Genomic DNA, 26,767 nt, shown 5'->3' with positions numbered 1-26,767 from the left:
ATGTAGATTGCACAGCCAAGGCAGCTCAAACACCTCCACTTCCTTGGGTGGCTAAAGATATCTGGCATATCCTCATTGACCCTTCCCAATTTTTAGTCAATGCATCGCAGCCTGGTATGGCAACTACTCCGCCCATGACCACAAGGAGTTGCAGAGTTGTGGACACAGCTCATCACATCACAGGAAACGGCCTCCCCCTGCGAACTCTTTCTATACTTCTTGCTGTCTTTGTGAAACAGTCAGCAAAATCAAAGACCCACCCAACAGGGCATTCTCTCTTCTTCCCTCTCCTGCCTGCTAGAAGATACAAAAGCACAAAGCGCATACCAACAGTCTCAAGAACAGATTCTACCTACTGTTACAAGACTATTGAATTGCTCCCTGGCACAATAAGATGGACGATCTCACAATCTATCTTGTTATGATTCTGCACCTTGACTACCTGCACTGAACTTTCTCTGTAGCTGTTACACTTCATTCTGCATGTTACTCTTTCACCTCGTACTACCTCAATACACGGTGTAATGATTTGATCTGTGTGAACAATATGCAAGTCAAGCTTTTTACTGCAGCTAGGTTCATGTGACAAGAAACCAGCTCCAGTAGTAAGGAAGCCAGATCAGATGGAGACTGAAGAGTCTTCCCCATGAGTGACTGTATGAAATGATGATTGATTCAGTATTGTTCTCAAATAAGAAGTCTGGCTGGACAAAGCCAGTCATGGGATCCAATGTATGGATAAGAAAGGTAGTCTTTATCACTGGACATATGCCAAAGTGTATGAATGTTGGTGTTGATCACAGACAGACATGGTTTGCATGACATTATGCTTCAACCGTACAAGTCACAGGTAGGACCACATTTAGAATATTAGGACGTAGAACATTACAGCACAGTACAGACCCTTCAAGCCCACAATGCAGTGCTGGCCTTTTAACCTAAGTTCAATCTAACCCTTCCTTCCTACATAGCCCTCCAGTTTTCTATCATCCTTGTGTCTATGTAAGTTTTTTTAATGTCCCTAATGTACCTGCCTCTACCAGCACCTTTGGCAGTGCATTCCATGCATCTACCACTGTGTAAAAAATCTTACTTCAGGGACATCCCCCTGTACTTTCCTGAAATCATCTTAAAATTATGTCCTCCTGAGTGTGGTGTAACCAGAGGTTTATATATATCTCACGGTGCTTGAACTCAATCCACTGACTAATGAAGGGCAACACACCTTCTAAACAACTCTGAGGGATCTACGGACGTGGACCTCAAGATCTCTCTGTTCCTCCACACTGCTAAGAGTCCTGTCATTAATCCTCTATTTGACCTTCCGAAGTGAATCACTTCACACATTTCCAGACTGAACTTCACCTGTCACTTCTCTGCCTCCCCATCAACATTCCATTGTAATCTACAACCACCAGCCTTTGTGTCATCTGCAGACTTACTAACTCAGTCTTCCTCATCCAAGCGAATCATAAAAATTACAAAGCACTGGTCACAGTTGTTGACAATTCTGTTCAGTTAGCTATGAGTAGAAAGTCATTAAGCTGGAAAGAGCACAAAAAAGATTCAGGACAGGAGGGCTAGAGTTATAAGGAGAAGCTGAATAGGAGGTCAAGGTTTGACCTTGGTGTATAAAATCTTGAGGGAGGTACATAATGTGGATGGTTACAATCTTTTTTCCTCAGGGTAGAGGAACCAAAAACTAGAGGTTTAAATGGAGAGGGGAATGATTTAAAAGGGACCTGAGAGGAAACAAGAGGGTAGCTGATATATAGAACAAGCTACCAGAAGGTGGTGTAGAGGCTTGTGCAGTTACAACATTTAAAAGGCATTCGGACAGGTGTACAGATAAGAAAGGTTTTGAGGTATATGGGCCAAGGGACCTGTTTCTGTCATAGGTCCATGACCTTCAGAAGTTCCAGTGTGAAGAAAAGAATACATTGTTGTGGGTGTGCTGGCTCCTTTATCATAGATTGAAATGGATTCAGTGACAGAGCATGCATTGATTTAGAGGATCAGATATATCACAGTTACAGTGCTACAGAACCCTGAAATATGTTCCCAAGTAAAGCAAACTATGTTTACATATGGCAGTGGTGTGAGAATTTCACTCTATTCCTTTTCAGGTAGTGCTTTGGAAAATACTGTCATACAATTAAATCTATTCTGTGATAATTCAGAAGGAATGCATATGTTTTTGAAGCAATTAAATGAATTCTAAATCAGTCAACACAGCACTAATGTTCTTCTGTTTGCAAGCTTTTCTCCCATCTGGTCCTAACACCATCACCACCTCCCCCCCCTACCCCTGACCCAGCCCCAGTCCCAGTCCCAATTATCTCTTACTCATTCAAATGACCTGACCCCCGCTACTGAGGGATGGATACAAAGTCCATTCATTGCCAAAGACCAGACTGGGCAGTTACCAGGAAGCATCACGGATTACCCAAACTTTCCTTGCCAGCATTTTAGTCCTTCACATGACGTATGATCACTTTTGATCCATAATAGTACCAAGCACATCAGTATTTTAAAACTTAAAGCCAGTTTTTAAAGATTGCAGCACCTTTACTGTAATATGCAAATCACTTTAACTTCTAAAATAATCGCTTATAACAAATGGCCTTCAGTACTGGACACAGTTCATAAACCCATGCATATTGCTCAAGCACATAAAATCCTACATACAGAAATGGGTGAAGTATTTGTTCTCTAAAAGGCATTTTACAGAACAAAACTATTAACTATGGAAAAGGAAAAAAAAATAAAACAGATATTCTAGCAAGCAAGCAGATCAAAACTTACAATTCCAAAACAAGATTTACTTGTAAATCTGTTAGACTCCAGGTGTTCAAAGTCAAGCATGACTTCTTTGTGAAATTAAAGCCATGGTCCAATAATTTGTTTCACGATTAGAGACTTGATGACAAAGTAAGTGGGAACAGCTGGCAGAACATTCCCCACACAAAATCCAAAACAATGTTGAAATGCAGAGGAGATGCAAATCAGAATCCTCACACAACCATGGCTAATCTTAAAAAATGCAGTCTGGAGGCTTTATAATCTTTACTGCATTCTCTTTTGATTCTTAACCGTATGTTATTTGAGAGCAATAGCAACTAAAAGCACTCTGGGGGCAGTTTTATGATCATGAGATTCAATGGAACAATTTTAAGTTTTATTTTCATGAGTAAAGGGCTGTCGTGGCTACATCTCTTCTCTCAAGGACCTGACTACCAGAAACTTAGTTTGGAATAGCTTCCAATTACAAGATTGAAAGGTGAATCAGGATCTGGACAAAAACTAACCTTTTACACAAAAAAATTGTTTTGTCTCAAAAGATTGTGTCTACTAAAATCTGAAATTCTCAATGTCAAATGATGGACTTCCCTTCTGTAGTTGACGCAGGCTAAACTATAAATTTAAAAGGACAGGTCAATGAACCTGATCACAGTTACATGGTGATTGGGCCCTAAAAGCAAGTCACTGGCTGAGACTGTAATCACCCAAGTGGATTGGTTATAACCTTTCTGCTTAAATCATTCTAGCTTGGTCTGCTCCCTCTTTCCCTGACCAACGCGAGGGACTCACCACATGTTGAGCACTTTGATGCAGCTACAGAGTTTAAAGAGAAAAGACAACAGATTAATCAGAGGAGAAAGCCCTGCTGTTAGGCCCATCATGCACATGAGTGACGAGGGGGAGGGGGGCTGTGGCGGTGAAAGGATGAAGTAGCCGTGGGGCAAGAGGGCTGAGGAGGAGAGCAGGGAATAAATAGCCAGGTGGAATGAGGGAAGCACACAGCAAGGTAAGGAAGGGAAGCACAGGGAAAGCAGAGGGATTTAACTAAACAAAATCCCCGAACACAAAAGAAACATGAAATGTCGTCCAACTCCGGAAATGAATGAAGCTGATCGCATGACTTGACTGCACTGACATTCATGGCAGAGGCCATTTTGATCAAGTGGCTACACTCTGATTTCTCCTTCAAATGCTTTACCCATCCTGGTACTCAAGTGAGAGCGTCAACAAATTAGATTTTTTTTTAATTCAATTTTTCATTTCCCTCCTGAACATTCCTGACAGGATGATAAATGAAATATTCCCTATTAACTGGCAAGTTTTCACCAGCATTAAGTACGAGAATTCAAAAAGTCCTTCCAGTAGTGTACACTCTGCAAGTAAACTTTATCCCAGCAAATCATCTGATCCAGAGGCCCTTAATCTGAATTGTGCTCAAAGACTTGTTCTTCCTTTGGCTGTGCCAAGGCTATTCTTCTGAATATGGAAAGTAAGCAACTTGGCTATTAATCCAGCATACACTGGCATTAGAAACCAAAGCACAAAATGATTCACATGTAGCAGTTCAATTACATTTTATAAGCTCAGAGCTCCTCTAACTTGAGATCACCAGGCATCACAATCCCAGAGAACCTGAGTGGGATGCTTTCTAAATGCAAATTAAAAACACAAAATAAACTGCAGATGCTGGAAATCTGAAATAAAAATATTTGCTGGAAACAATCGGCAGATCAGGTAGTGTTTGTGAAACAGGAAGCAAGGGTTAATGCTTCAGGCCAAAGCCTGTTCGCCAGAATTGGCAACTTGAAGCATTAACTCCCTTTACATAGATGGTGCCAAACCTGCTGAGTGTTTCCAGTATTTTCCATTTTAACAGTTTTCCCCAAATTTGTTAACTACTTTCTTAAAGTGCAAAATGGCGTCGTCATGGTAAACTCCGGCACTTTGCTATGCTGTCCATCCTTTTATTTTACTGCAGAATTTCTTTGATATGGTAAAATATGTACAGCTCTAAAACACTCACTGGTCAAACTCCAGTCATATCCCCCGACAGCTGGGAAGTGAGTAGGAGAACAGGAAAGAGGGTACTGCTGAAGTATAGAACAGAACAGCTTAAAATGCAGATAGTCAAAGGTAAACATGATCTGATAAGGAGCAATCATGTCAAAAAGGGTAATTGTAGTGTAGACAATACAATTTCCTTCAAGGTACAAATATATCTAGAAAGTTCCAATTATACTTGGATGAAAGCATATCAGGAGAAAATGATGGAAATGCAGGAATAATTAACCCTTTCACTGGCACACACCAACATTTATACGTTGCTTCTTGTCTCCATACACAACAATAGGCAATAATCGAATAATGTTTTTTGCTGATTGAGTCAAATATGATCTAGTAGATCACTGCAAGTGACTCAATTTTTTTGAACTCTCATTTAATGTTAGTAAAATGGATAGTTTCAAGTGCCAACACATCAGCCGAGCTCTATCAAACTGCGAAATGAGTACCCAGCTGAATTGACCATTTTATCATCTAAACCCTGATTCTGTGAGAGATGTTCTCAGTGGAGAAGATGGAGTTGAGCAGTGGGGCCAGATCAGGGTTGGAACTATATGTTCCACATAGCCAATAAAAAGTCAAGACATGTAGGGGCAACACCTGGAAAGTGGGAGTTGTTCAAGAGAGATATTGTTAAGGGCAAGGGTGGTGGAGTGTGTTAGTATTGAACCTATGTTCTAGGGAAAAAAAATGTGCCCTAGGCCTTCCTAATGGGGCAAGGAAGTGTATATGGACTGGATGTCCATGGTGAAGACAGCAGAGAAAGAGATGGGGACTGTTCACAGAGTAGATCTGGAACCTTTGGAGATATTCTTTCTTATTCAGCTGCTTAAGGCTCCTTAAACTACTGCAGTTAATTTAGCCAAAATATTTTTTGATAAAAATTAAGACGTCAGGAAGCCTGAGAGAAGTTTTCAATGTTAAGGTGACAGAACCTTTAGTTACTCTAATCCCTATATTCAATTCAGATTTCCTGGATTGGCATCCACAACTTCCAGTCTGGGCATGCACTAGCTCAAACACTAGTCGAAAAATACGATTCAATCAGAAAAGCACAATATGAGACAGTGAAAGGGTTAAAAGGAGTATGGGATACTGCTGTTCCATCCACAAGAATTACAACTGCCGTGCATGTAGTCAGCCAGACACATTGAGGGTGAATGCGCCACACTTTCAAGATCCACCACAAAAATTTGCATCATGAATGATAACATGTAAAATTTTCAAATTTCTTATGAACAATTGAACCTGCCCGAGGACAAAAAAAAATTCCACTTAATGATGACTCTTGTGTCTATTCGGAGTTCTGTTCAATAGTCTAAAGTTGAGTATATGGTTATTAATACTGTAACTACTAAGAGGTAATGAACTGTGCAAGGTGGAGCATTCACCAAACACAAGGGCACGCAATGCTTCAGAGGGCACATACTTGGTATCTTCTGAAGGTTCCACCTCTGGCTGATTTGCAATTGGTGCACTGGAATGTGCCACTGTTGGGTCATCGATGTTAAGCTCGCCATTGGTTGAGCTAACCACCTGTCAAGATGGATTGATATAAATACATATTGTTAAAGATCACAGCATTCATAGTGGAAGAGCAACAATACTATTTTATACTGTTACGTCCTAATTTTTCTTCCCCACCTTTCTTCCTTCTCTCTTATTACCCACTAGCCTGCACCACTACTTACATCAACTTCACGATAACACTCAAGTGGAGTCCTAAATCTAGATATCATTCCTAGATTCCAGTCGAAAGGCAATTGCCAATTTTTAAGCATAGAAACAGTAGAAAATTAACACTTTCCTGAGCCGATAGACTCAGTAGAATAGATTGCCAGTAATTGTAATATGGAAATGCTTCTGAGAAAAGAACTCACATGAGTGGATTTTTGCCACTGTGGAAATGCTGTTCCTCCCCAGTGTTTCCCCAGTAGAATAAAGGGATTTTGACCCATCATACCCCCGACTTTCAAAGCAAGAGAAATTCAAGTTATATACAATTCCAATGCCAACATAAAATTCAAATGCTCTACTCTAATATAGTTGCTTTAAAATTAATTCATAATATTATATCCTTTTTTGGGGCACAAAATTCACTTTGGTGAAGAATTTGCTTTCACTGCTATTATCCACAATAACAGGTAAGCAATGGCAAAACTGGATCCACAGCTGATATTTGGGAATCTACTGTTTTTCCTTTTAAGAGGGGAAATAAAAAGCTAACTTACAACAAGTCGTTTATTAATTTCTGCACGTTAGAAGTAGAACTTTTGAACCTCGATTTGATTTTGAGAGAAGATGGGGTTCTTTTGCCAAATATTACCATTTAATTTGAATTATCTTGTATGGTTTCCTTCCAATTTTATTATCTTTTTTTTAAATGTGCATTGGCAGTTGATGACTTTTTTCTATATATCTAGACAATGGTTAAATGTATTGCTTCCGGGGGGTTGATTCCTAATGGGGTTTTTTTGTAGTTAATGGTTTTTTTTTTCCTTAGTTAGATGGGGTTCTTTTTTCCCCTCCTTTTTTCTATATATAAATTTTTTTTTCATTTTTATATATTACGATTAGTTTTTTTCTTCAGCTCTATTAATTGTATACATATTAATTTTTTGAAGTTTTGTATTATTCTATAGCTGTAGAAGATTAAGTATTAATAAAAAGATTCTAAAAATGAAATATTAATTTCTGCATTTTACTAGTGAAACACAAGGAGGGTCATTGTTATGTGTATGTGTGGTATACCATAAAATCCACGTTATGTCCACTGCATATTGTCAGCTTGGCTCATCAACCTGATGCAGGCTGGAAATTAAGCACACACTTACGTGGGAACATTGCTCAGCTGAAGATACCACCTGCCTCCTGTCAGAGCAATGTAAATGATATGGCACATTTTCAAACTAGCACTGGCCCTGCTGATCTTAATCTCAACCTACATTTAGAAGAACAGATTTCTGTCATCACATCACAGGTGCTTTACTTTGTGAAATGTTGCCACTGCTTTTCCTTATTACAATCATATATTTCCTTATTACTATATTTTGAAAATACTTACTGGCTATGAAGCCCTTTAGCATGATCCAAGCATGCACATGTCAGAGTGTAAATGTAGGTTCTTTAACATGAACAATATTCCCAAAAGAACTCCATTTAGGGTTTCTTCTTACATTAAGATCAAGATGAATTAAAAAAAAGCTCTTAAAGCAAATGAAGATGGTCTCAAGAGGATATCTACTGTCAGAACAAAATAAAATGCCTAACACTGTGGAGAAAGTATTAAATTTAGATAAATCCCCAGACCCATTTTACAATAACCACCCTTACGCAGAATATTATCTTGTTTTTGGGTAATGAGAGCTGTCCAGGGACATCTTTATAAAAACTGTTAAATGTTGTTCCTTTAACTATAATCTTGTTAATTGTTTATCAGCCCCTCATCCTCCCAAAAGGTATGGGAGTTGGCTTATTGATCTTGTGTGGTATTCATGAGATCCTACTGCAATTATGTTCTGAAAATCTAACAGTAGGGTGCTGGTAAAATGCAGGCACGATGAGAACCTAAGTGCTTGAACATTTAAGCAGACCAGTGATTCAAGATTACTCTGCTAGCTATCTGTGGAGAATTTCTCTTACTTTCAGCACGTCTTGGAAGAGTGGATTTCCATAACCTGAATTTCCACCTTAATTCTGGCAACCTAGCAGAACTCAAGTCTATTTTATTTAAAGAATGTATATTTTTAGATCTCACTTGATTTTTGAAAAAAAGAAGCAAGGCAGAGCAGTGATTTTGATGCATTAAGCAATAGACCAATATGTAATAGATTTGTGCCACATTAAGCAGTTAAGCATTAGGGTTGTTAGCAAATTGCACGTTTCAGCGTAAACTTACCTTTAAGCAGTTAGATAATTTCTTCCTTGCACTTTATATTTTTCCTTTTAAAGGATTGATCCCTCTTTACCAGATCCTCCTCCTCCTCTCACTACTTCATATATTCTCTCACGATGTCTACTGCCGCATCACTTGCAGAAGTCGGCTGTCACTTCAGATTCTGATGGTCGTGGGTTCAGGTTCCAGCTTGAAGAACCAAACCTTGGCTGGCACTGGTCACAGGTTCTGTCTTTTTGATGAGATGCTAACTGAAGCCCTGCCTCCCTCCTCAAGTTAATGTAAAGAGGTACCCTGGCTCAATTTCAAAATTGACTATCAAGTTATCCTGGTGTCCTGACAAATCGTCATCCTTCAGCTAGCATCAGTAAAGCAGGTTATTTGAGTTATGATCTTGCACTTCATTCTTTACCCACATTGCTCTTTCTCTGTAACTGTTACACTTCATTCTGTTGTTCTACAACACACCGTGTAATGATTTGATCTGTATGAAGAGCATGAAAGACAAGCTTTTCACCGTCTCAGCAAGTGTGACAATAATAAACCAATAACAATAAACTTGCTGATTGCCATATGTGAAATTCGACTGCTGTATTTTCTACATTACAATAACGTCTACACTTCAAAAGCCAGGCTCAAGGACATTTTCTATCCTGCTGTCATAAGAGCTCTGAACAGTCCCCTAGTATAGTAAAATGGACTCTTGACCTCACAATCTACCTCATCGTGGCCTTGCACCTTGCTGTTCGCCTACATGACACTTTCTCTGTAACTAACAACTTATTCCACATTCTCTTATTGTTTTCCCTTGTAATGCACTGATGGGATGAAATAATCTGTATGGAGAGCATTCAAGACAAAGTTTCTCATTCTACCTTGACATGTGACAATAATAAAACAACTTTTCAAAGTAGAGCACCTCAGAAATGATGCATTGCTCTGTTCACGCAGTAGGCGGAGAGAGCAAGACTGTGTAGAGCTTGGCTGTCCTGGAATTACAACCTTTGGAAGGTCTGCCCCTCATGCTCCTCACCACAAACATGCAGCATAAGCTTAGGACGATCCTATATTATTGCATCGGGAGCACAAAACACCAAATATTAGATTTACCCTGAACGGCAAATCTCCACGCGAGAATATTTTATACCTGGACAGAGCCCCCGTGTCTGTCGGACGCCAGCTGTGAGGTCAGGTAGGAAGGATTTTGCTGCCGATTAGGCTGAATTTCCCATGCTCCTCTGCGGTCAGCGGCTCCTGTCTACTCATTGGTTATAACAGAGGGGGAGGGTGACAAATGGGATCCATGCAGCGCAGCAGGCCCAAGCAAAGCAATGAAACAAAAAAGTTAGTCATTAGTGATTAGTAAACTGGTTAGCAAAGCATGACTGGTGTACTCCTTAGGTATGCCATAACACAGGATCGCCATTGTATCTTCGAAAGGGAACCAAAAGGAATCTGCTTTCAGCAAAATATTAAGTGAATACAGGGATGACATTCTTCTAGATAGTCAATCCCCAAAAATAGAAAGGGAAGCTGAAAGGATGGCGGTGGCGCTAGTGAAGCCCATGGGGAATTGAACCCATTCCCAAATCCAAGGCTGACAAAATGTCACACCATTTCCATCAAAGAGTGTACAGGTAGCATCAGTAATGCTGGGAAAGCATCAGACCTGCCAGCAGAACAGATGCTCCACAAGTCTAGTCGGCAAAGCGGATGACAAAAAGACTGCCTGGATGATGCCAAAGGAGATGTACAATGAAATAAAAATCAGCCTGAAGGTGTATGGCAGATGATTCAAACTTAGAGCCAATTGCAATGCATTCCAGATACCTGTGATCACCAACATACCTAATAATACACCACAGCAACTTAATCTGTTTGTACATATACTTGTGAATTTTTGCACTGATCGAATAGCCACTGCTGTTCCATTCCAAATCATTAACAAAACCTAGGTTTGCTTTTGTGGATTTCACCTGCACTAGAATGGTGAAGAGATCAGCCACTCCAATTCTCTGGAGAAGCACTCCACTCACAATGTTAAGAAATGGCTTGATAAGGAAATGGGTGAATCAGTGTACATGATCTGAATGCACATAGTAGGGGGAACAACTGCTGCCAGCTACATATTGAAACCATGCCCGATCTCCTTGGGATAACACCACCCTGATGCCAAAGGCCTGAAACTAGACTAACTCACTCAACCCATTTTCCTGCCCTTGTCATCACTAAGGAAAGCTGGGAGCAGGCTGTAGGAAAATCAAAAGACAAAGGAGGATATGTTCCAAAGGATTGCAGTAGTTCATATTTTAATCACTTACATGGGGAATTCTTAATCAAAACACAGCCCTCCTCCATTTCATAGATAGTCTTGACATTAGGAATATAGATGACATCTTCAAACAGCTACTTCATTTAATCAGTATACAAAGTAAATCCATGTACTCATTAGCCACTGCTCCCTGACAGGCAGTAGCCAAAGTAGTACTGATCCTCTGAACAAAAGATTAAAACACAAAGGTGAAAAACACGTGCAAGCCTCGTACTGACCTGGTTTCGAAGTGGCTGCTGAAGTGTAGCTTTCTCTCGGTGTGCGTGGCTTTCTCTGCTCACTCCATGCTCTGTGTGACTGGACCCGACCGGAGTGGGCTGTGGATCGAACACACACACAACCATGATTCCTACCGCTCGTGTGCACAGTGCACAAAAACCTCCTTTGAGTTATCACTTACTTACATGCTGAAAATGACTGGGCTCTTAAGGGTCATTTCTGAAGGATAGACCAAAAGCTAGCAGAGGAAATCTTAAGAGCTTTCATTTGTGTTCCAGAGGCAGGCGTGACCGTAATTGTGAACAAAATTTCTTCAAAATATTTTTCTCCTCTTTGCATCTTCTCCAGATGCTCCATTTGTTACTCACTGCATGCCACCACTCTCTTTCTCACTTGCTCTCAATTTTCATATTTGAATCTACGCCAGCTCTCAGAGTAATCCTAGTCTCTTAGTTCCCTCCAGCCCACTCTCTCTCTCTCTCACACCTGCCAACTTCTCCCAGCTCTCTCATTTGGGGCAACTTACAGCAGCCCAAAATGTGCGGCTTATCGATGCAGGAGTAAACCCAGTGATACTACCAGCTGCTCCACTAAATAATTTTGTCTCTCCTCTCTTCCGATCTTGTGTTCTCTGCACCATTCCTGCTTTTTTCACAAATGAATTTACAGCAAAACTTAACTGTCTCAAAGGGAAAAATCAAAGATTATAATCATAAGCCTGAACATTCACCAGTATCCATATGCACACAGCTTCCTGCTCTATCCTAGGAGGCCAACTAAAATCTATTTTATATGATAGTTAGAGCTCAATTAATTCAAATACATCTGGGGATTATACTCCATTTACTTTATTTCAGAGAACTTTGATAATTTTTGTCAAACTATTTTAAGAAATTCTTAATCCAAAAGGAGACTGGAACTCACTTTTCTGAACAAACCATAAAATCTATGCATTCGAAAGCCACAGAGGTGAGAATTTTTGGCCGTATTGATATTAAGGAAAAATACATCCATAAACCCTGTAACATACTGAGAAACAAAGCAGGTGGCAGTACAGGCATCTTTTACAATCTCCAGTTCTTCATCATAGGAGACAGACCAGCCAGCATTTAAAACTGGTGGCGACATGACAGAAGTTCAATGAAAGCTTTGAAATTTATGAGATGAAATCTTATTCTGTACGTGGCATCACCCTGCACCATTTTATAACCAGAACTGTAAATGAAGATGATAAATCTGGGACTGAAACATCACAAAATTTCTGACTGGAGACTGCTTTCAAAGGCCAACTTTTAAGCACCATGCTGCTGTTCTTATGAACTGCAATAATCAATTCAACTTTTTTTTTTGCTGGAGTGTAGACTAGAAATTGAAATCAAAAATTGGAAATACTGGAAATGCTCAGATCAGACAGAATCAACTTGTTCGGAGGCGTTGAGTCTGATTTCCACCACCCCCACCCCACTCACACTACCTACTGATGTTGGCTGACTTGCTCAGTGCTTCTATTACTCTTATTTGATTACTAACTTAATCGGTTTGGCACATCAGTGCCTGTTCATGAGCTGCACTGTTCTATATTCTATTCTATTTTTATTTCAAGTGTTTTACTGCCTGTTTCAGGCATCCAAAACAGCCAAGTGACCCAAGTGCAACCAAGGAATAATACGCTCACAGCTCTGCAACATAATGGGATGGATCTTCTGTTGACAAGTTTGCCATCCACCATGCCTGGACAATACTGCTTCGTTCAGCGTTGCCCAGAGTAGTCTGCTACGGGAGACTCGCTGCGCTCAGAGATGCTTTAACAACTGTTAATGTTCTGCCGCTTGTTAAAGTTGGAATGAAACTGATAGCCTGAGCAGAGGCCATTTAAAAAATTAAAATTACTTTCAAGGAAATTATAATCAAAGTTCAAAATAGATTTATTATCAAGGTATATTGAGAACACGAGTTGTAGAGTCCTTAAAAGAGTCCACAGATTGTGGAATTAGTTTAGTATTGGGGTGATTAAGTTATCCCTTCTGGTTGTTGGTTGAGGTGGAATAACTGAACCTGGTGGTGTGGGACTTGAGGCTCCTGTATCTTCTGCCTGATCGCAGCAGTGAGAAGAGAGCATGGTCTGGATGGTAGGGGTTCTTGATAATGGATGCTGCTTTCTTACAACTGCCTTGTAAATGTGCTCCTTTACCTGTAATGGACTGGCCACGTCCACTAGTTTTTTGTAGGTTTTTCCATTCAAAGGAATTGGTGCTTCCATGATGTAACTAGTCAGTATACTCTTCACCACACATCTATAGAAGTCTGACAAAGTTCTAGATGACATGCTGATTGAATCTTGGCAAACTTCTAGCGAAGTAGAGGCATTGCCGTTCCTTCTTCGTAATGGTACTTACATGCTGGATTCAGGACAGACAGACACTCTCAAATGATAACACTGAGGAATTTAAAGTTGCTGACTCTCTCCACCTCCAATCTCCTGATGAGGACTGGCTTACGGACCCTTGGTTTCCTCCACCTGGAGTCAATGATCAGCCCCTCGGTCTTGCTGACGTTGAGTAAGAGGCTGTTGTTGTGGCATCACTCAGCCAGATTCTCAACCTCCCTCCTACATATAGATTCATCACAACCTTTGATTCGGCCCACAACAGAGCGCCATTGCAAATTTAAATAAAATGTTAAGGAAGCACTTATAAATACTTTAAGGACAACTTCTGCCCCATTGTTATCAGACTCGTGAATGGACTACTCTTGTGGTAAAAGATGAACTCGAGTTCCCAATCTACCTCGTCGTGATCCTTACACTTGTCTACCTGTGTGATGGACGTTTATTTTCCAGGACCTGAGAGGCTTACCATTACTGAGAGACCTCAGCTTTCCAGCACAGTGGCATGACCTTCCCAAAGGTCCAGAGTTCTTTTTTTGACAAACAAACTTCTCACCAATATTCCTGCTTAGCATCGCATTGTAAACAATGAAGTTATGCTATTTGGCCTACATCAAACCAGACAACTCTGGCTAAGCTCGTTGCACCATTGTGACCAAGTTCAAGGAGGCATTCAGACCAGACTGATTTTTCACTTAGCACAACATTGTCACAGGTATAGTTGATCAATCAATAGGTGGGATACTTGTATACTCAGAGAATTAACCATCAAAGCATTAATTTTGGGTGTCTGAGATCTTTGTCCTCAGAAGCTTTTAGACCAGGGGTTCCTAACCTGGGGTCCATGGACCCTTTGGTTAATGGTAAGGGTCCATGGCATAAAAAAGAATGGGAACCCCTGTTTTAGACCATCTATGTGAATTATTTTGTCCCAGTAAAGTTATCTGAAGAACAACACATGTAGATAATGTTAACTTGTAGCAAAACAGTATAAATCTTTTCCTCTCTTGATGGTGAAGGAGAGTTTACTGCCGATTCTCAATTCAGGGAGCTCAAAATGAAAAGCAACGCTGCAGACTGACTGTAACATCGAAATTGTGACTATTGTCTCCCGTTACCGTGGAAGGAGTCATATGTCTCTCCCTTGTTAGTGAGACAGAGCTTGAGGGAATGTTGAATTGTTGGAATGAACAGTTAGTTTTTGATGTACCGTAGATCACGGCCTCTCTTGGGGCTTTGCAGTTGCTTGCATGGTGGGTATGCTGAAGCTTTATGCTAGTATGTGGGGGAGGGGAGGGTTGATGCTGCTGCTTGTGCATGGGAGGGGGCAGGAGGCTTGGGGTTCTTAAGTTTTTTCTGTCTTTCATTCTTTGGGGGTTTCTTCTGTTTCGAGGATGTCCGCGGAGAGTGAGAATTTCAGGCTGTATATTGTATACATTCTCTGATATTAAATGGAACTATTGAATTAAATATTAACAACTATTGAAGATTGTTAGGAATGATAAAGAGAATAACAGAAAGATAGGGTGACAGAAGAACTAGAATTTATTCCTCAACCTTCGGTTTCTATGACGGATGACCCTTTCATCTGTACCGCTTAGTATGTTCAGATAGACCTCAGTATGTGCGGTTGGGAGACTGTAGGTCTGACACGGTGGTCAGCAGCACAGGGGCGCCGCAGGGAACCGTACTCTCTCCGGTCCTGTTCACCCTGTACACATCAGACTTCCAATATAACTCAGAGTCCTGCCATGTGCAGAAGTTCGCTGATGACACGGCTATAGTGGGGTGTGTCAGGAATGGACAGGAGGAGGAGTATAGGAAACTGATACAGGACTTTGTGATATGGTGCAACTCAAACTACCTGCGTCTCAATATCACCAAGACCAAGGAGATGGTGGTGGACTTTAGGAGATCTAGGCCTCATATGGAGCCAGTGATCATTAATGGAGAATGTGTGGAGCAGGTTAAGACCTACAAGTATCTGGGAGTACAGTTAGACGAGAAGCTAGACTGGACTGCCAACACAGATGCCTTGTGCAGGAAGGCACAGAGTCGAATGTACTTCCTAAGAAGGTTGGCGTCATTCAATGTCTGTAGTGAGATGCTGAAGATGTTCTATAGGTCAGTTGTGGAGAGCGCCCTCTTCTTTGTGGTGGCGTGTTGGGGAGGAAGCATTAAGAAGAGGGACGCCTCACGTCTTAATAAGCTGGTAAGGAAGGCGGGCTCTGTCGTGGGCAAAGTACTGGAGAGTTTAACATCGGTAGCTGAGCGAAGGGCGCTGAGTAGGCTACGGTCAATTATGGATAACTCTGAACATCCTCTACATAGCACCATCCAGAGACAGAGAAGCAGTTTCAGCGACAGGTTACTATCGATGCAATGCTCCTCAGACAGGATGAAGAGGTCAATACTCCCCAATGCCATTAGGCTTTACAATTCTACCGCCAGGACAAGAACTTTTTAAAGCTATTATTAATGCTTTTTGAGATGGTGATTTAGATGCATATCATATTTTTTTTTTACTGAGTTAAGTATTGTATGTAATTAGTTTTGCTACAACAAGTGTATGGGACATTGGAAAAAAGTTGAATTTCCCCATGGGGGTGAATAAAATATCTATCTATCTATCTATCTAGTTTGTAAGAATTGTACCTGTGTTTGGAAATCCTTTGTAGTTTATAAATCTAACCTGGTCCCAACATATAGATGGAGTTATAAAGAAGGCAAGACAGTGACTATACTTCATTAGGAGTTTGAAGAGATTTGGCATGTCAACAAATACACTCAAAAACTTCTATAGATGTACTGTGGAGAGCATTCTGACAGGCTGCATCACTGTCTGGTATGGGGTGGGGCTACTGCACAGGACTGAAAGAAGCTGCAGAGGGTTGTAAATTTAGTCGGCTCCATCTTGGGTACTAGCCAACAAAGTACCCAGGACATCTTCAAGGAGAGGTGTCTCAGAAAGGCAGTGTCCATCATTAAGGACCTCCAGTACCCAGGGTGTGCCCTTTTCTCAATGTTACCAACAGGGAGGAGGTACAGAAGCCTGAAGACACACACTCAGCGATTCAGGAACAGCTTCTTCCCCCGCCATCCGATTCCGAAATGGACATTGAAGCCATGAACACTACCTCACTTTCTAAACATATTATTTTTGTTTTTTGCACAATTTTAATCTATTCAATATACGTATACTGTAATTGATAGATTTATTATTACTACATTCTTTTTTTCTTCTTCTATATTATGTATTGCATTGAACTGCTGCTAAGTTAACAAATTTCATGACACATGCCGGTGATAATAAATCCAATTCTGAAAGGACAAAAACATCTCCTTTTGAATTTGCGGCTTTGCAGACAGTGAATCTAATTACCATCACACTGTAGTGCACTGTCTCTGTAACTATGGCACTATATTATTTTCTTTTTACAACTTCAATATTATGTTTGAAATGATCTGTCTAGATTGCATGCAATCAAAAGCTTTTCACTGTATCTTGGTACAGGATGTGACAACAATAAACCAAGACTATAAAAAAAAATCAATACCAATATAAAGATTATCAAGTTAAGTCAAATATAAAGGTCAATACGCCAGGTGGCCAAGTTCTGGAGATGGATCTGACAGCTCACAAGCAGGGAAGTCTCTACAAGTTCCTGCTGCCTTGTTGAACTCCACAGAGAGCTCACCAGCGCCACCTAGAGCGGAAGATGCTGCTGCCTGCTTAGGCCTGTGCCAGGACTGGATAAAAAGGTTTCCCTGGAGAAACATGGGCAAGTCCTGGCAGAAGGATGGTGGCCTGGGAGGAGATCCCCAAATTAAATGTGTGTGTTTTAGAAAAAGGCAGGATTACAAAAAAAATTGTACGATTAAAAATTCCAAGAAAAAAACTACTTCCAGCTTGTGATTGCTATCACTTAGTCTTGTTGGAACAAATGCCCATTTCCATACTGTAAGTTCTACATGATCCAACATTAACACAGCACTTAAGTGAATTGCTACAAACTGTAATATTCCCCCACCATCCCCCTTCATTGGAAGAGCTCTAACTTGCACTAAATGCCTCTCAGTTAAGTTAGGAACCTGCTGCATTAATTACGGAGACTTAAGCCATATCTCCCACATCTCGCAACAAGTGAACAAGCGTTCATTCTCCATCTCATGCATGCAAATACGTTTGTTGATCCAATCGAGGCTACAGAGTATGAAATAATCAAATGCTTCAAAGCATTGCCACTTGAACAACTCTGCATTTCCAAAATGAACTTGTGCTTTAAAATCTCAGCATCGGCAAAATAACTACCTTCTCTTCATTCCTTCTGAAGCAGTAAGTATGTTGAATATTCTGAATTGCTTCTTTTTGATGTTAGCAATAGATTAATATCAAAGGCACCAACTGTGCCAATTATAAACATCCGGTCCCAGTCAGCTTTCAATTATTAAAAACATGTGCTGCCTCCAACCCAGCCTTAATTTGCAGTCTTAAGCTGCTAATTCTAAACCTATTCAAAATTTAATTAAATTATGTACAAGTCGTTTATGTTGTTGTGTTTGAGATTGATACAAACTTTACTGAAAAGCTCTAGCACCTAATATTAATGCTGTAGAATGGCTGGAGGCTTAATGGACAGTCCCAAATAAAGTGGCTTTATAGAGGTTTTGTTTAAGCCTACCTTAAAGCATGCATGTGTGGCAGGAGTGTGCACATAAGCACATCCTTTGATAGAGGTATAAGGAACAGTAATCCATCTAACACAGTATTAGCCCACTCAGTCTGCACTCTCCCCACTCTGCCCAACACTCTGCAATTTCTGCATGATAAAATGGCACTTGCTTATTCTAGCATGTCATCCAGCCATTTTATAAAGCCTGATTGTACATCTGACACTAAGGATTATGAACAGCAGAATGGATATGTTACTGGGTTAGTAATTCCAAGCTCAAAAACCAAGCAGGGCAGCTGGGAAATTTTAACTTAGTCACCTAAATGAATCTGGACTTAAGCTAGCATTAGTAATGGTGATATTCACCAGAACATCCTTTAGGGAGGAAAATCTGCTGTATAAATTTGCTAGTGCATAGCTCCAGAACCACAAATGCTATCTACTCTCACATGCCCTCAAATGACGCACCATCAAAAAAAATATAATTTAAGCTCCACAGACATTTAAAATCCCTGCAATTTTCTTTATGACTCAAATTGTCCAGGTCTCATCAATTTCCTTTCAGTTCCACAATTCTTGTCATTCATTCTACACAGTCATACAGTTGCAGCAGTCAATCAGACATCATACATACATTGATATAACTATGTTGGAAGGATTCCGACTCCAAATGAAAGCCGATTGATGTCCTTTTCACTTTTTTCCCCTCAACAAGTCAAACCCCACATGATCTACCCTACTGCCTTCCTTTCCATCATCGACTTCCACGTAGAGATAAACCCAGCTTTCACCATCAGTACCAGCTCTGACTGAGTCAATGTTCACTGCTATTGTCAGGTTATCATTCCTCTGGACACCAACTTCTGCTATCCAAAAGAGAGCTTGCCGAAATATCTCCTCCTCTCTCATGCCATCCCATACCTACTACGTTTCTATCTTCAGGAGTGCCCATGCAAGTCAGGAAAACTTCTCTGAAATTGTCACTGATCTAACGTCCTAATTTCATGCAGCTTCTTGCCCCAACTTTGACTTCCCTGCCTGGCACTTCAATATAATCCTGTTCTCCGGAATCTTTTGCTTCCCCATCCCTATTCCCCTTATTAATATTTCGTTTCCATCAAAATAAATTACCTTTTTGCATACTTTTAATCTACTTCAATTGTTTTGTTTGAGTATCTTATTATTTCACAAATCGGATACATTTTAACTTTGTTTCATTTTATGAACATAAATTAATTCCACTGTTTTTCAAGATAGCAAACTTTAGTCAATAGAATAATTGCAGTGATCGTTTCTGTATATAAAAGTTTAGACTATTACCAGCACAGCAGACTGCCCGCGTCTGCATCAGATGAAATGGAGCCACCCAGCCTAATCCTCTCTTCTACCATTAGTTCTGCAGCTCTGAAGGTCACAGTATTTCCAATACACATTCAAATGTTTTTCATATAAAGTCAAGTCATACAAGCAAGGAAACAAGCCCTTCCAAATCCACCACCAGACACATATTCCTCTCCACTCCCCTTTCAGCATTTGATAGGGATCATTCTCTTCACGACCCTCTTGTCCGCTCCTCCACCTTTCTGTCACTCACTACCGTAGGCAATGCAACATTTGTCCTTTGACTGCTTTCTTTCTCACCATCCAGTGACCCAAACAATCTCTCAAGGTGAAGCTGTGATACACCTAAACTTAATAAAATTCTGCATTTACTATTTGCAATGTGGCCTTGTCTACAATGAAGAAACTGTACATAGATTGGGTGAACATATTTTTGGAGCACCTATGCTCAGTCTGCAATGGTGATGCTATGGTTTTGCATGCCTGTCACTTGCATTCACCATTTAACTCCTATTCTGACCTCTGTTGTCTGTGGCCTTTCCGCTGCAACCATTGCAAACTCGAGGAACACTATTTCAGCTTCCAGTTGGGCAGACTACAGCCTTCCAGACTCAATACTGAACTATCCAACTTTAGATAACATGCTCTTTCTTCCTGTTCATTTGAGAACCATTTTTGCCAGGCATCCTTTATCCTCCTTCCTCTTTGTATATAGTCGATCCGCTGGACACGCCACACTGTACACCAACAACACAGCTGTTACAGGTTATCTGATCCCACTTGGCACATGACCCTGGCAGAGATTTGTTTCATCTACACTTCACTGCTACGTAGACAAATGTGTTTCTCCTCCTCTCTCAGGTTTGATGAATGGCTCCTCATTCAGCTGCGTTCTCCTCTCGCAGCTATCATCGAACAAAGGGTATTGAGGCCTGAAGTCCCACACCCACCGGGTTCAAGAGCAACTACTTCGCTACCACCAGTCGATTCTTGAACCAACCCAGCACAACTCTAGATACCATGACAATTCTGATCATATTCCACTAAACCGGACTTTGATATTTTTTGTTCTGATTGTTCTTTCTCGTAAACATTATGTTTATTTTATGTTTACAGTATGTCTTCCTTGTGAACACTGCTTATATAATGGTCTGTGATCATGTTGCTGCTACAAGTTCCTTATTGCTCTTGTGCACATACGTACTTGTGCACATGAAAATACCTTCAACTTCAGTTTTGTTCCTCTTTCCACAGCTGCTGCCTGTCCTACTTTATTTTTCCAGTACTTTCCTTCCTTTTTGTTTTTCTATCAGGTTGATTCAGACAAAGTGGAGAAGAGGGGCATGGAACAAAATAAAACACCAGTATCAGCTGGAGATCAGAAGTGATTAATTGACAAATGCGATAGAAACTCGAGATGGAAAGGTGGTGGCATGGTGACCCTTTTGAAAACTAACTTGCAACTTTATTTGTCTTTTCTAACAAAAGGGATGCAGACCCAATACACTGACTGTTTCTCTTTCCACAGATGCTGTCTGACCTGCTGAGTGTTTCTAGCATTTTATTTTTATTTCAGATTTCCAGCATCTGCAGTTAAAAAAAATTGTGTCTGTCATAATTTAAATTATTCAATTACTGAATTGGTTTTCAACTATTTATAATGCTGAATTATAATTTTGTCAAGTTAACCTATTTTTGGGTATCTGCGGATACATTTCTTGTTCTGAAATGTAATTTAGAGTTACGCCTTTTTACTGCAGTCACAAGCCAATTACTTTCACACCTTCTTTCAGCTATTCAGAGATGGGACAGCGGAGTTCACTATGTGTTCTACCCATATTTACTGTCCCATTGGCATCACTGAGAAACTGATTATCTCAGAACTATCTATGAAAATGGTGGCACACATTAATCTGACATTAATCTTTCCTGACTTTAATATTAATTTCACAAGTAAAGCATTTCTGAAGAGTCATCATCATGAGAGCGAATTTTCATTTCAATGCAAAAATTGTTACTTTGCCAATATACCATTTAAAAATTGTACATTTTGTTCCTGAGGGCTTAATGAATCTTTATTTCCATGATATTTTATCAGAAATGGTGTTTGATGCTCTATTTACAAGACCATGACATGGTTTGTGATACTTACTATTTGCCTGCCAACCCAGTCGTATGCGTAATCAAATGCATAGCCCTTGCTTTCAAAAAGATCCGTGAATAGTGTACGTAAATACTGGTAGTCTGGTTTCTCAAAGAAGTCTAACCTCCTCACATAGCGGAGGTAAGTTGCCATCTCCTCTGCAAAGAAAACAGACAAGGCACTTAAACATCAGATCAGAAAACAGCAGTCCCATGGAGAGGGTGTGGCAAGTTTTCATGTCGATGACCATTCATGACAACTAGAATTTCAAATTTAATGCTTGATAAGTGAAGGACGGAAGGAAGCCTATTGTTACGTGACCACGGGTTTCCTTTACTGTGGGCGTCACTTTAAATGCATGGACGAGGCGCGAGTATGACGTCAGTATAACAGAATGCGGATAGACTGCGGAGGGGGAGGGTGAGGGAGACAGACACAAGACTCAGGACTGCATGCAGGAGCTCGCTACAGTAATGGGTGAAGTTTGATACTTCCCCATGCCCAAAGGATTGGGTTAATTAGCGGCACACTGTGCATATTGGACACGTGACTATCACCTTGTGTTACCTCTATGTGGATTTTAGAACACTACTCGTCAGCTGAGATCTTCTGTGACTGTTACCTTGTTTTCCTAGCGTGGAACCTTTGGAATTCTCCGAGAAAGCTTTCTCGTTACATTTTAATGTGGATTTACAAGTTTCTCCTCTCACCTATTCCGTGGATTACCGGAACTTTTCAGCTTGCCATCTTAAGACTTTAAGAACTGCCCCTAAGCCTGACGGTTTGGGAGCCACAAACGCTTAACACTGTTAACTTCTGTTCAGGAGAGTAGCTTGTTTAATCTTCTGTATTTTGGGTAGATACTAATAAAAATAGTTGTTTAACATTAAAACTTGACTCCAGTTGTGGTCTATTGCTGCTGGTGTGTAACATTGGGGGCTCGTCCGGGATTTGAACCCAGGACCTCTCACACCCCAAGCAAGAATCATTACCTAGACAAGACCAGCAAAATGTCACAGTATGATGTGAAATACAAGGCCCATGTTTATAGAGATCAGAAGTGATTCATTGATGAAAGGCAAAAAAAAGGTAGTGATTTGGGACACAGTCGAAACAATGAAAGAGCCGAAAGGAGGTGTACAAGTTCATTCCTGTTATTGCCCGCAGTCCAAAAGTGCAACAGGGTCTATTTGAAGCTGTTGAATGTCAAATTAAATCAAGAAGGTTTTAAGGTATCTATTTAACACTAGACAAAATGCTGTTCTAAGTTTGCAAGCAAATATCTCCAATTTTTAACCATGGCACTGCAGGGCTGGTAGTTTGGCAAAGGTGGGGAAAGTAAATAGGTTTGTATGAGAAAACGTGCTCAAATTATTGTGGGAGAAATCTACTGCTATGAACAGAATAACCCTCATTCATTAGGCACTGTCTCAAGACAACACCTGGATGGTTAAATAGCTTCCTCATTACATACAGTCAACTATATAATGACCTAAAGGACCTAGTAGGAACAGTGTTCTTTTCCTTAAGAAATGGGCTGAAATCCAACTGGCAGAAATACTGCATGGTACCGGACCCAAGAGCACAGCTCTGTCTACAGTTACTGAATAGATTTACTGTCTACAGCTACTGAATAGAGCCATATAGGAATTCTTGCAAGGCAACTTAACAAATGAATTATCAGTTTGCCAAGCTTCAAATCAGAGGTGCTATTAATAATGCAAAACAACAATGCTTATCTGAAATATTGTTCTCCATTGTATCTACATAACCCAGTACTTGCAAATCACACAAAAGGGAATTCTGCAAATCTACCAGCAGGTTATCAAAATGTTCCTTCCTGCAGACAGATCTTTATAACTCTGAGCATCAGGTCTACAATTGTCTTCTAAAAGGATTAACATAACCAGCAAATCTAAATAGGACATAGTGATGTGGCCAATGGTTGTGGTAGAACAGTGTACCACTCTCTTTAGACACTAATCTGAGCTGAGATTTTAGTAGACAATGAGCAGTAAGCTTAAACTTTAAACCAGAAAAGGTGCCAACTCTTTTTTTTAAAGTGCTTCATCATCAGTACTTCAATGGTCCCAGTCATGTTCCTTTTTACCCAGCATCTGACCTGTTCTGGTGCTGGTCTCAGCAGAGTCAAGGTATGGAACTCAGTCAAGCTGAGATAGGGTCTGGATATACATCTTAAGTGACACCATTGCTTCACACCAGCTATTTACAAACAGCACAAAGCTGGGGCCAAACATTAGCTGTAAGAATAATGCAAGGAGCCTCCAATATGACTTATGAAAGTAGGGAGAGTGGGTAAATGTTTGGCAGATGAACGTTAATGTGGTTAAATGCAAAGTTATCATTTTAACTCTAAAACAGGATGATGTAAAGACTGAGAAAAGGTGAGATGAGAACTGTCTTCACCAAAGAAGTATTTGAGTGCAGGAGCAAGGATATTTTTGCTGAGACATACAAGTACCTGGCGGGGCTCCGTCTGAAGTTTTGTGTGAGATTTTGCTCTCCCTATGTGAGGACGTGTTTGTAGTGTAGGTAATACAACAAAGGTTTGCTAGACTGATTCCTGAGACGGTAGGACTAATATGAGAGGTTGGTAAGGCCAATATTCACTCTGTGTTAATGAATGAGAGTAGTTATCATAGAAACCTAAGAACTACACACACGTCTAGACACATTGGGTACAGGGAAGACAGTTCTAGATGGCTGGGGTCTAGAACCAGGGGGTCACAACCTCGCGGTATACATTACACCATTTATAACCAATATTAGGAGAAATTTCTTCACTCAGAGGGAGGTGAACTGTGGAATTTTTGACCAAGTCAATAATTATATTCAAGAAGGAAAGAAAAAATTTCTTAATGCTAAGACAATCAAGGGCAGTGGGGAAAGGTGGGAACTGGATGATCAGCCATGTGTTTAATAGAAGGGACAAATAGCCTACTCCTGCCCTGTTTTCTATGTTTTCTGTGTATGGTTTTATGAAAAGTAGTAACAGACCAGCACTCATCATCATTGTGAGGAGTGTCATATAATCACTATCATCGTAGGTGATAGTGGTCTTCCATCTGTCTTTAATCTGAGAAGCAAGACCCCCTTCGCGCTGTTGTTCTTATTCTTTTCTCTATCTGTGACCATGATTGTTCTTGGCAAATTTTTTTCAATAGAAGCAGCTTGGCATTTCCTTCTTCTGACTCATGTCCTTACAAGATGGGTGACCCCAGCCATTATCAATACTCTTCAGAGATTGTCTGCCTGGTGTCAGTGGTCGCATAACCAGGACTTGTGATATGCACCAGCCACTCAAATGACCATCTACCACCTGCTCTTATGGCTTTGCGTGACCCTGATCAGGGTTGGGGAGTGGGGGCACATTGCCCAAGGGTGACCTGCAGGTGATACACATTGCCCAAGGGTGACCTGCAGGCTGGTAGAGGGAAGGACTGCCTTACACCTCCTTTGGGTAGAGATGCATCTCCACCCTGCCACCCAATGCCCAATGCCAAAGTACTTTGTCAGTCATAATAGCAATTAGAGAAGTGCAGTATTGAGGACTGAACAGAAAAGATTTATTAAAGAGGGGAGAAAGATAAAAGAAACGCATCAAATTATACTGAGCTTTTTACAAGTGCTATCAAACTGAAAGCACGGCAATTTGTGGTAAACCATGGCTGTGCAGCTACATGTCTACAAGTTAAATAGGTATTTACTGAGTCACAACTAAAACATACCTGGAAAGTTCTCACAGAGAACTTCAATGGGAGTGTTTCGCTTTGTGTCGCCAATTTTCTGATAGCGTTCTTTCAACGTATCTGCCTGCAACCAGAGAGAGTCAAGTTATGCTCATATGATTGATAATCATATAAAACTGGAAAACTAAATTGGGCATAATCAAATAAGATTTTAATCCAGTGATGTTCTGGAAACATATACAGATTAAGTAGAGATCAGGACAATTATTGTGCAGCATAGCATCAGTAACACAAACATGTTTTCTATTTGGTATCTGCTTTAGATATTACCTGTAAGCAATTACACATTTTTTTGCAAACATACTGAAAAGAAATGTAAGCATTTGGAAGCTATCGAGTAAGAGTACTAAATGCTCTTACATCTCTCCAAGGCAGAACTATAATAAAATATTTATGAACATTGCTTAGGCAAACAAATTTTAAACCTTCATGCATTCAAGACCTAAAAGCCAGCAGAACAACCTAACCAATGAACACCTTGAGGGAATGGAAGCAACAGAGTGAAATCATTGACAGTGTCTATGGTATCACTGGTTCAAACTTATAAAAATAAATGATAGTATACATCAAGTGATATTAGCTAATCAGCCAAACCAGCCTTGCAACTTATTTTTCTCCAAGTTATAAGGGCCTCAGGTAAGTTTTTTGTTACTTACTCGTCCTTACCATCCTCTTTTAGCTGGTGCCAGATTAATTTAAACTCTCCTGCCGTCTACCGTCAAGAGGCTTTCTTTTCTTTTCTCCATCCCTTCCCCTTGCTTTGCAATTTCAGGTTTCTGTTATCTGTAATGCTTCTCAAGTCTCATGAAAGGTCACTGATAGGAAATGTTAACTCTAATCCTCTCTCCAAAGTTGCTACCTGACTTACATATCCCAGCATTCTGTTTTATTTCATATTTCTAACATCTACAGGATTTTACTTTTAGAGTAAAGCATTCCTTGCTGTTAGAGTCAGAGTCAGAACAATGCAATACAGATACAGGCTCTTCAGACCAACCAGTTCATGCCAACCCAACTAGTTCCAATTTCCTGCCTTCCGCCCATATCCCTCAAAGCCCCTCCTCTGCATATCCCTATCCAAGTGCTTAAATGAGGCTAACGTATCTGTCTCAACCACTTCAGTTCGCAGTTCAGTCACATACCTA

General features: G+C 40.4%; 1 protein-coding gene across 2 annotated transcripts in view; it reads right to left on the bottom strand.

Moving 5' to 3' along the window:
• Positions 1-26,767, bottom strand: part of LOC140714142 (casein kinase I-like) — a 195,196-nt gene that overhangs the window by 7,846 nt on the left and 160,583 nt on the right. Inside the window, exons 8-12 of one of the 2 annotated variants that reach the window (XM_073024968.1) lie at positions 25,602-25,686; positions 21,862-22,010; positions 11,309-11,407; positions 9,906-10,016; positions 6,293-6,399 (exon numbers count right to left, since the gene is read on the bottom strand). In XM_073024968.1, coding sequence (XP_072881069.1) covers positions 6,293-6,399; positions 9,906-10,016; positions 11,309-11,407; positions 21,862-22,010; positions 25,602-25,686 — 551 coding nt within the window. The remainder of the gene's footprint in view (positions 1-6,292; positions 6,400-9,905; positions 10,017-11,308; positions 11,408-21,861; positions 22,011-25,601; positions 25,687-26,767) is intronic. The other variant, XM_073024969.1, reaches the window with a different exon arrangement.

The sequence above is a fragment of the Hemitrygon akajei genome, chromosome 21, assembly GCF_048418815.1.
Source record: "Hemitrygon akajei chromosome 21, sHemAka1.3, whole genome shotgun sequence".
NCBI classification, from domain to species: Eukaryota; Metazoa; Chordata; class Chondrichthyes; order Myliobatiformes; family Dasyatidae; genus Hemitrygon; species Hemitrygon akajei.
This window is presented reverse-complemented; position numbering and strand designations above follow the sequence as displayed.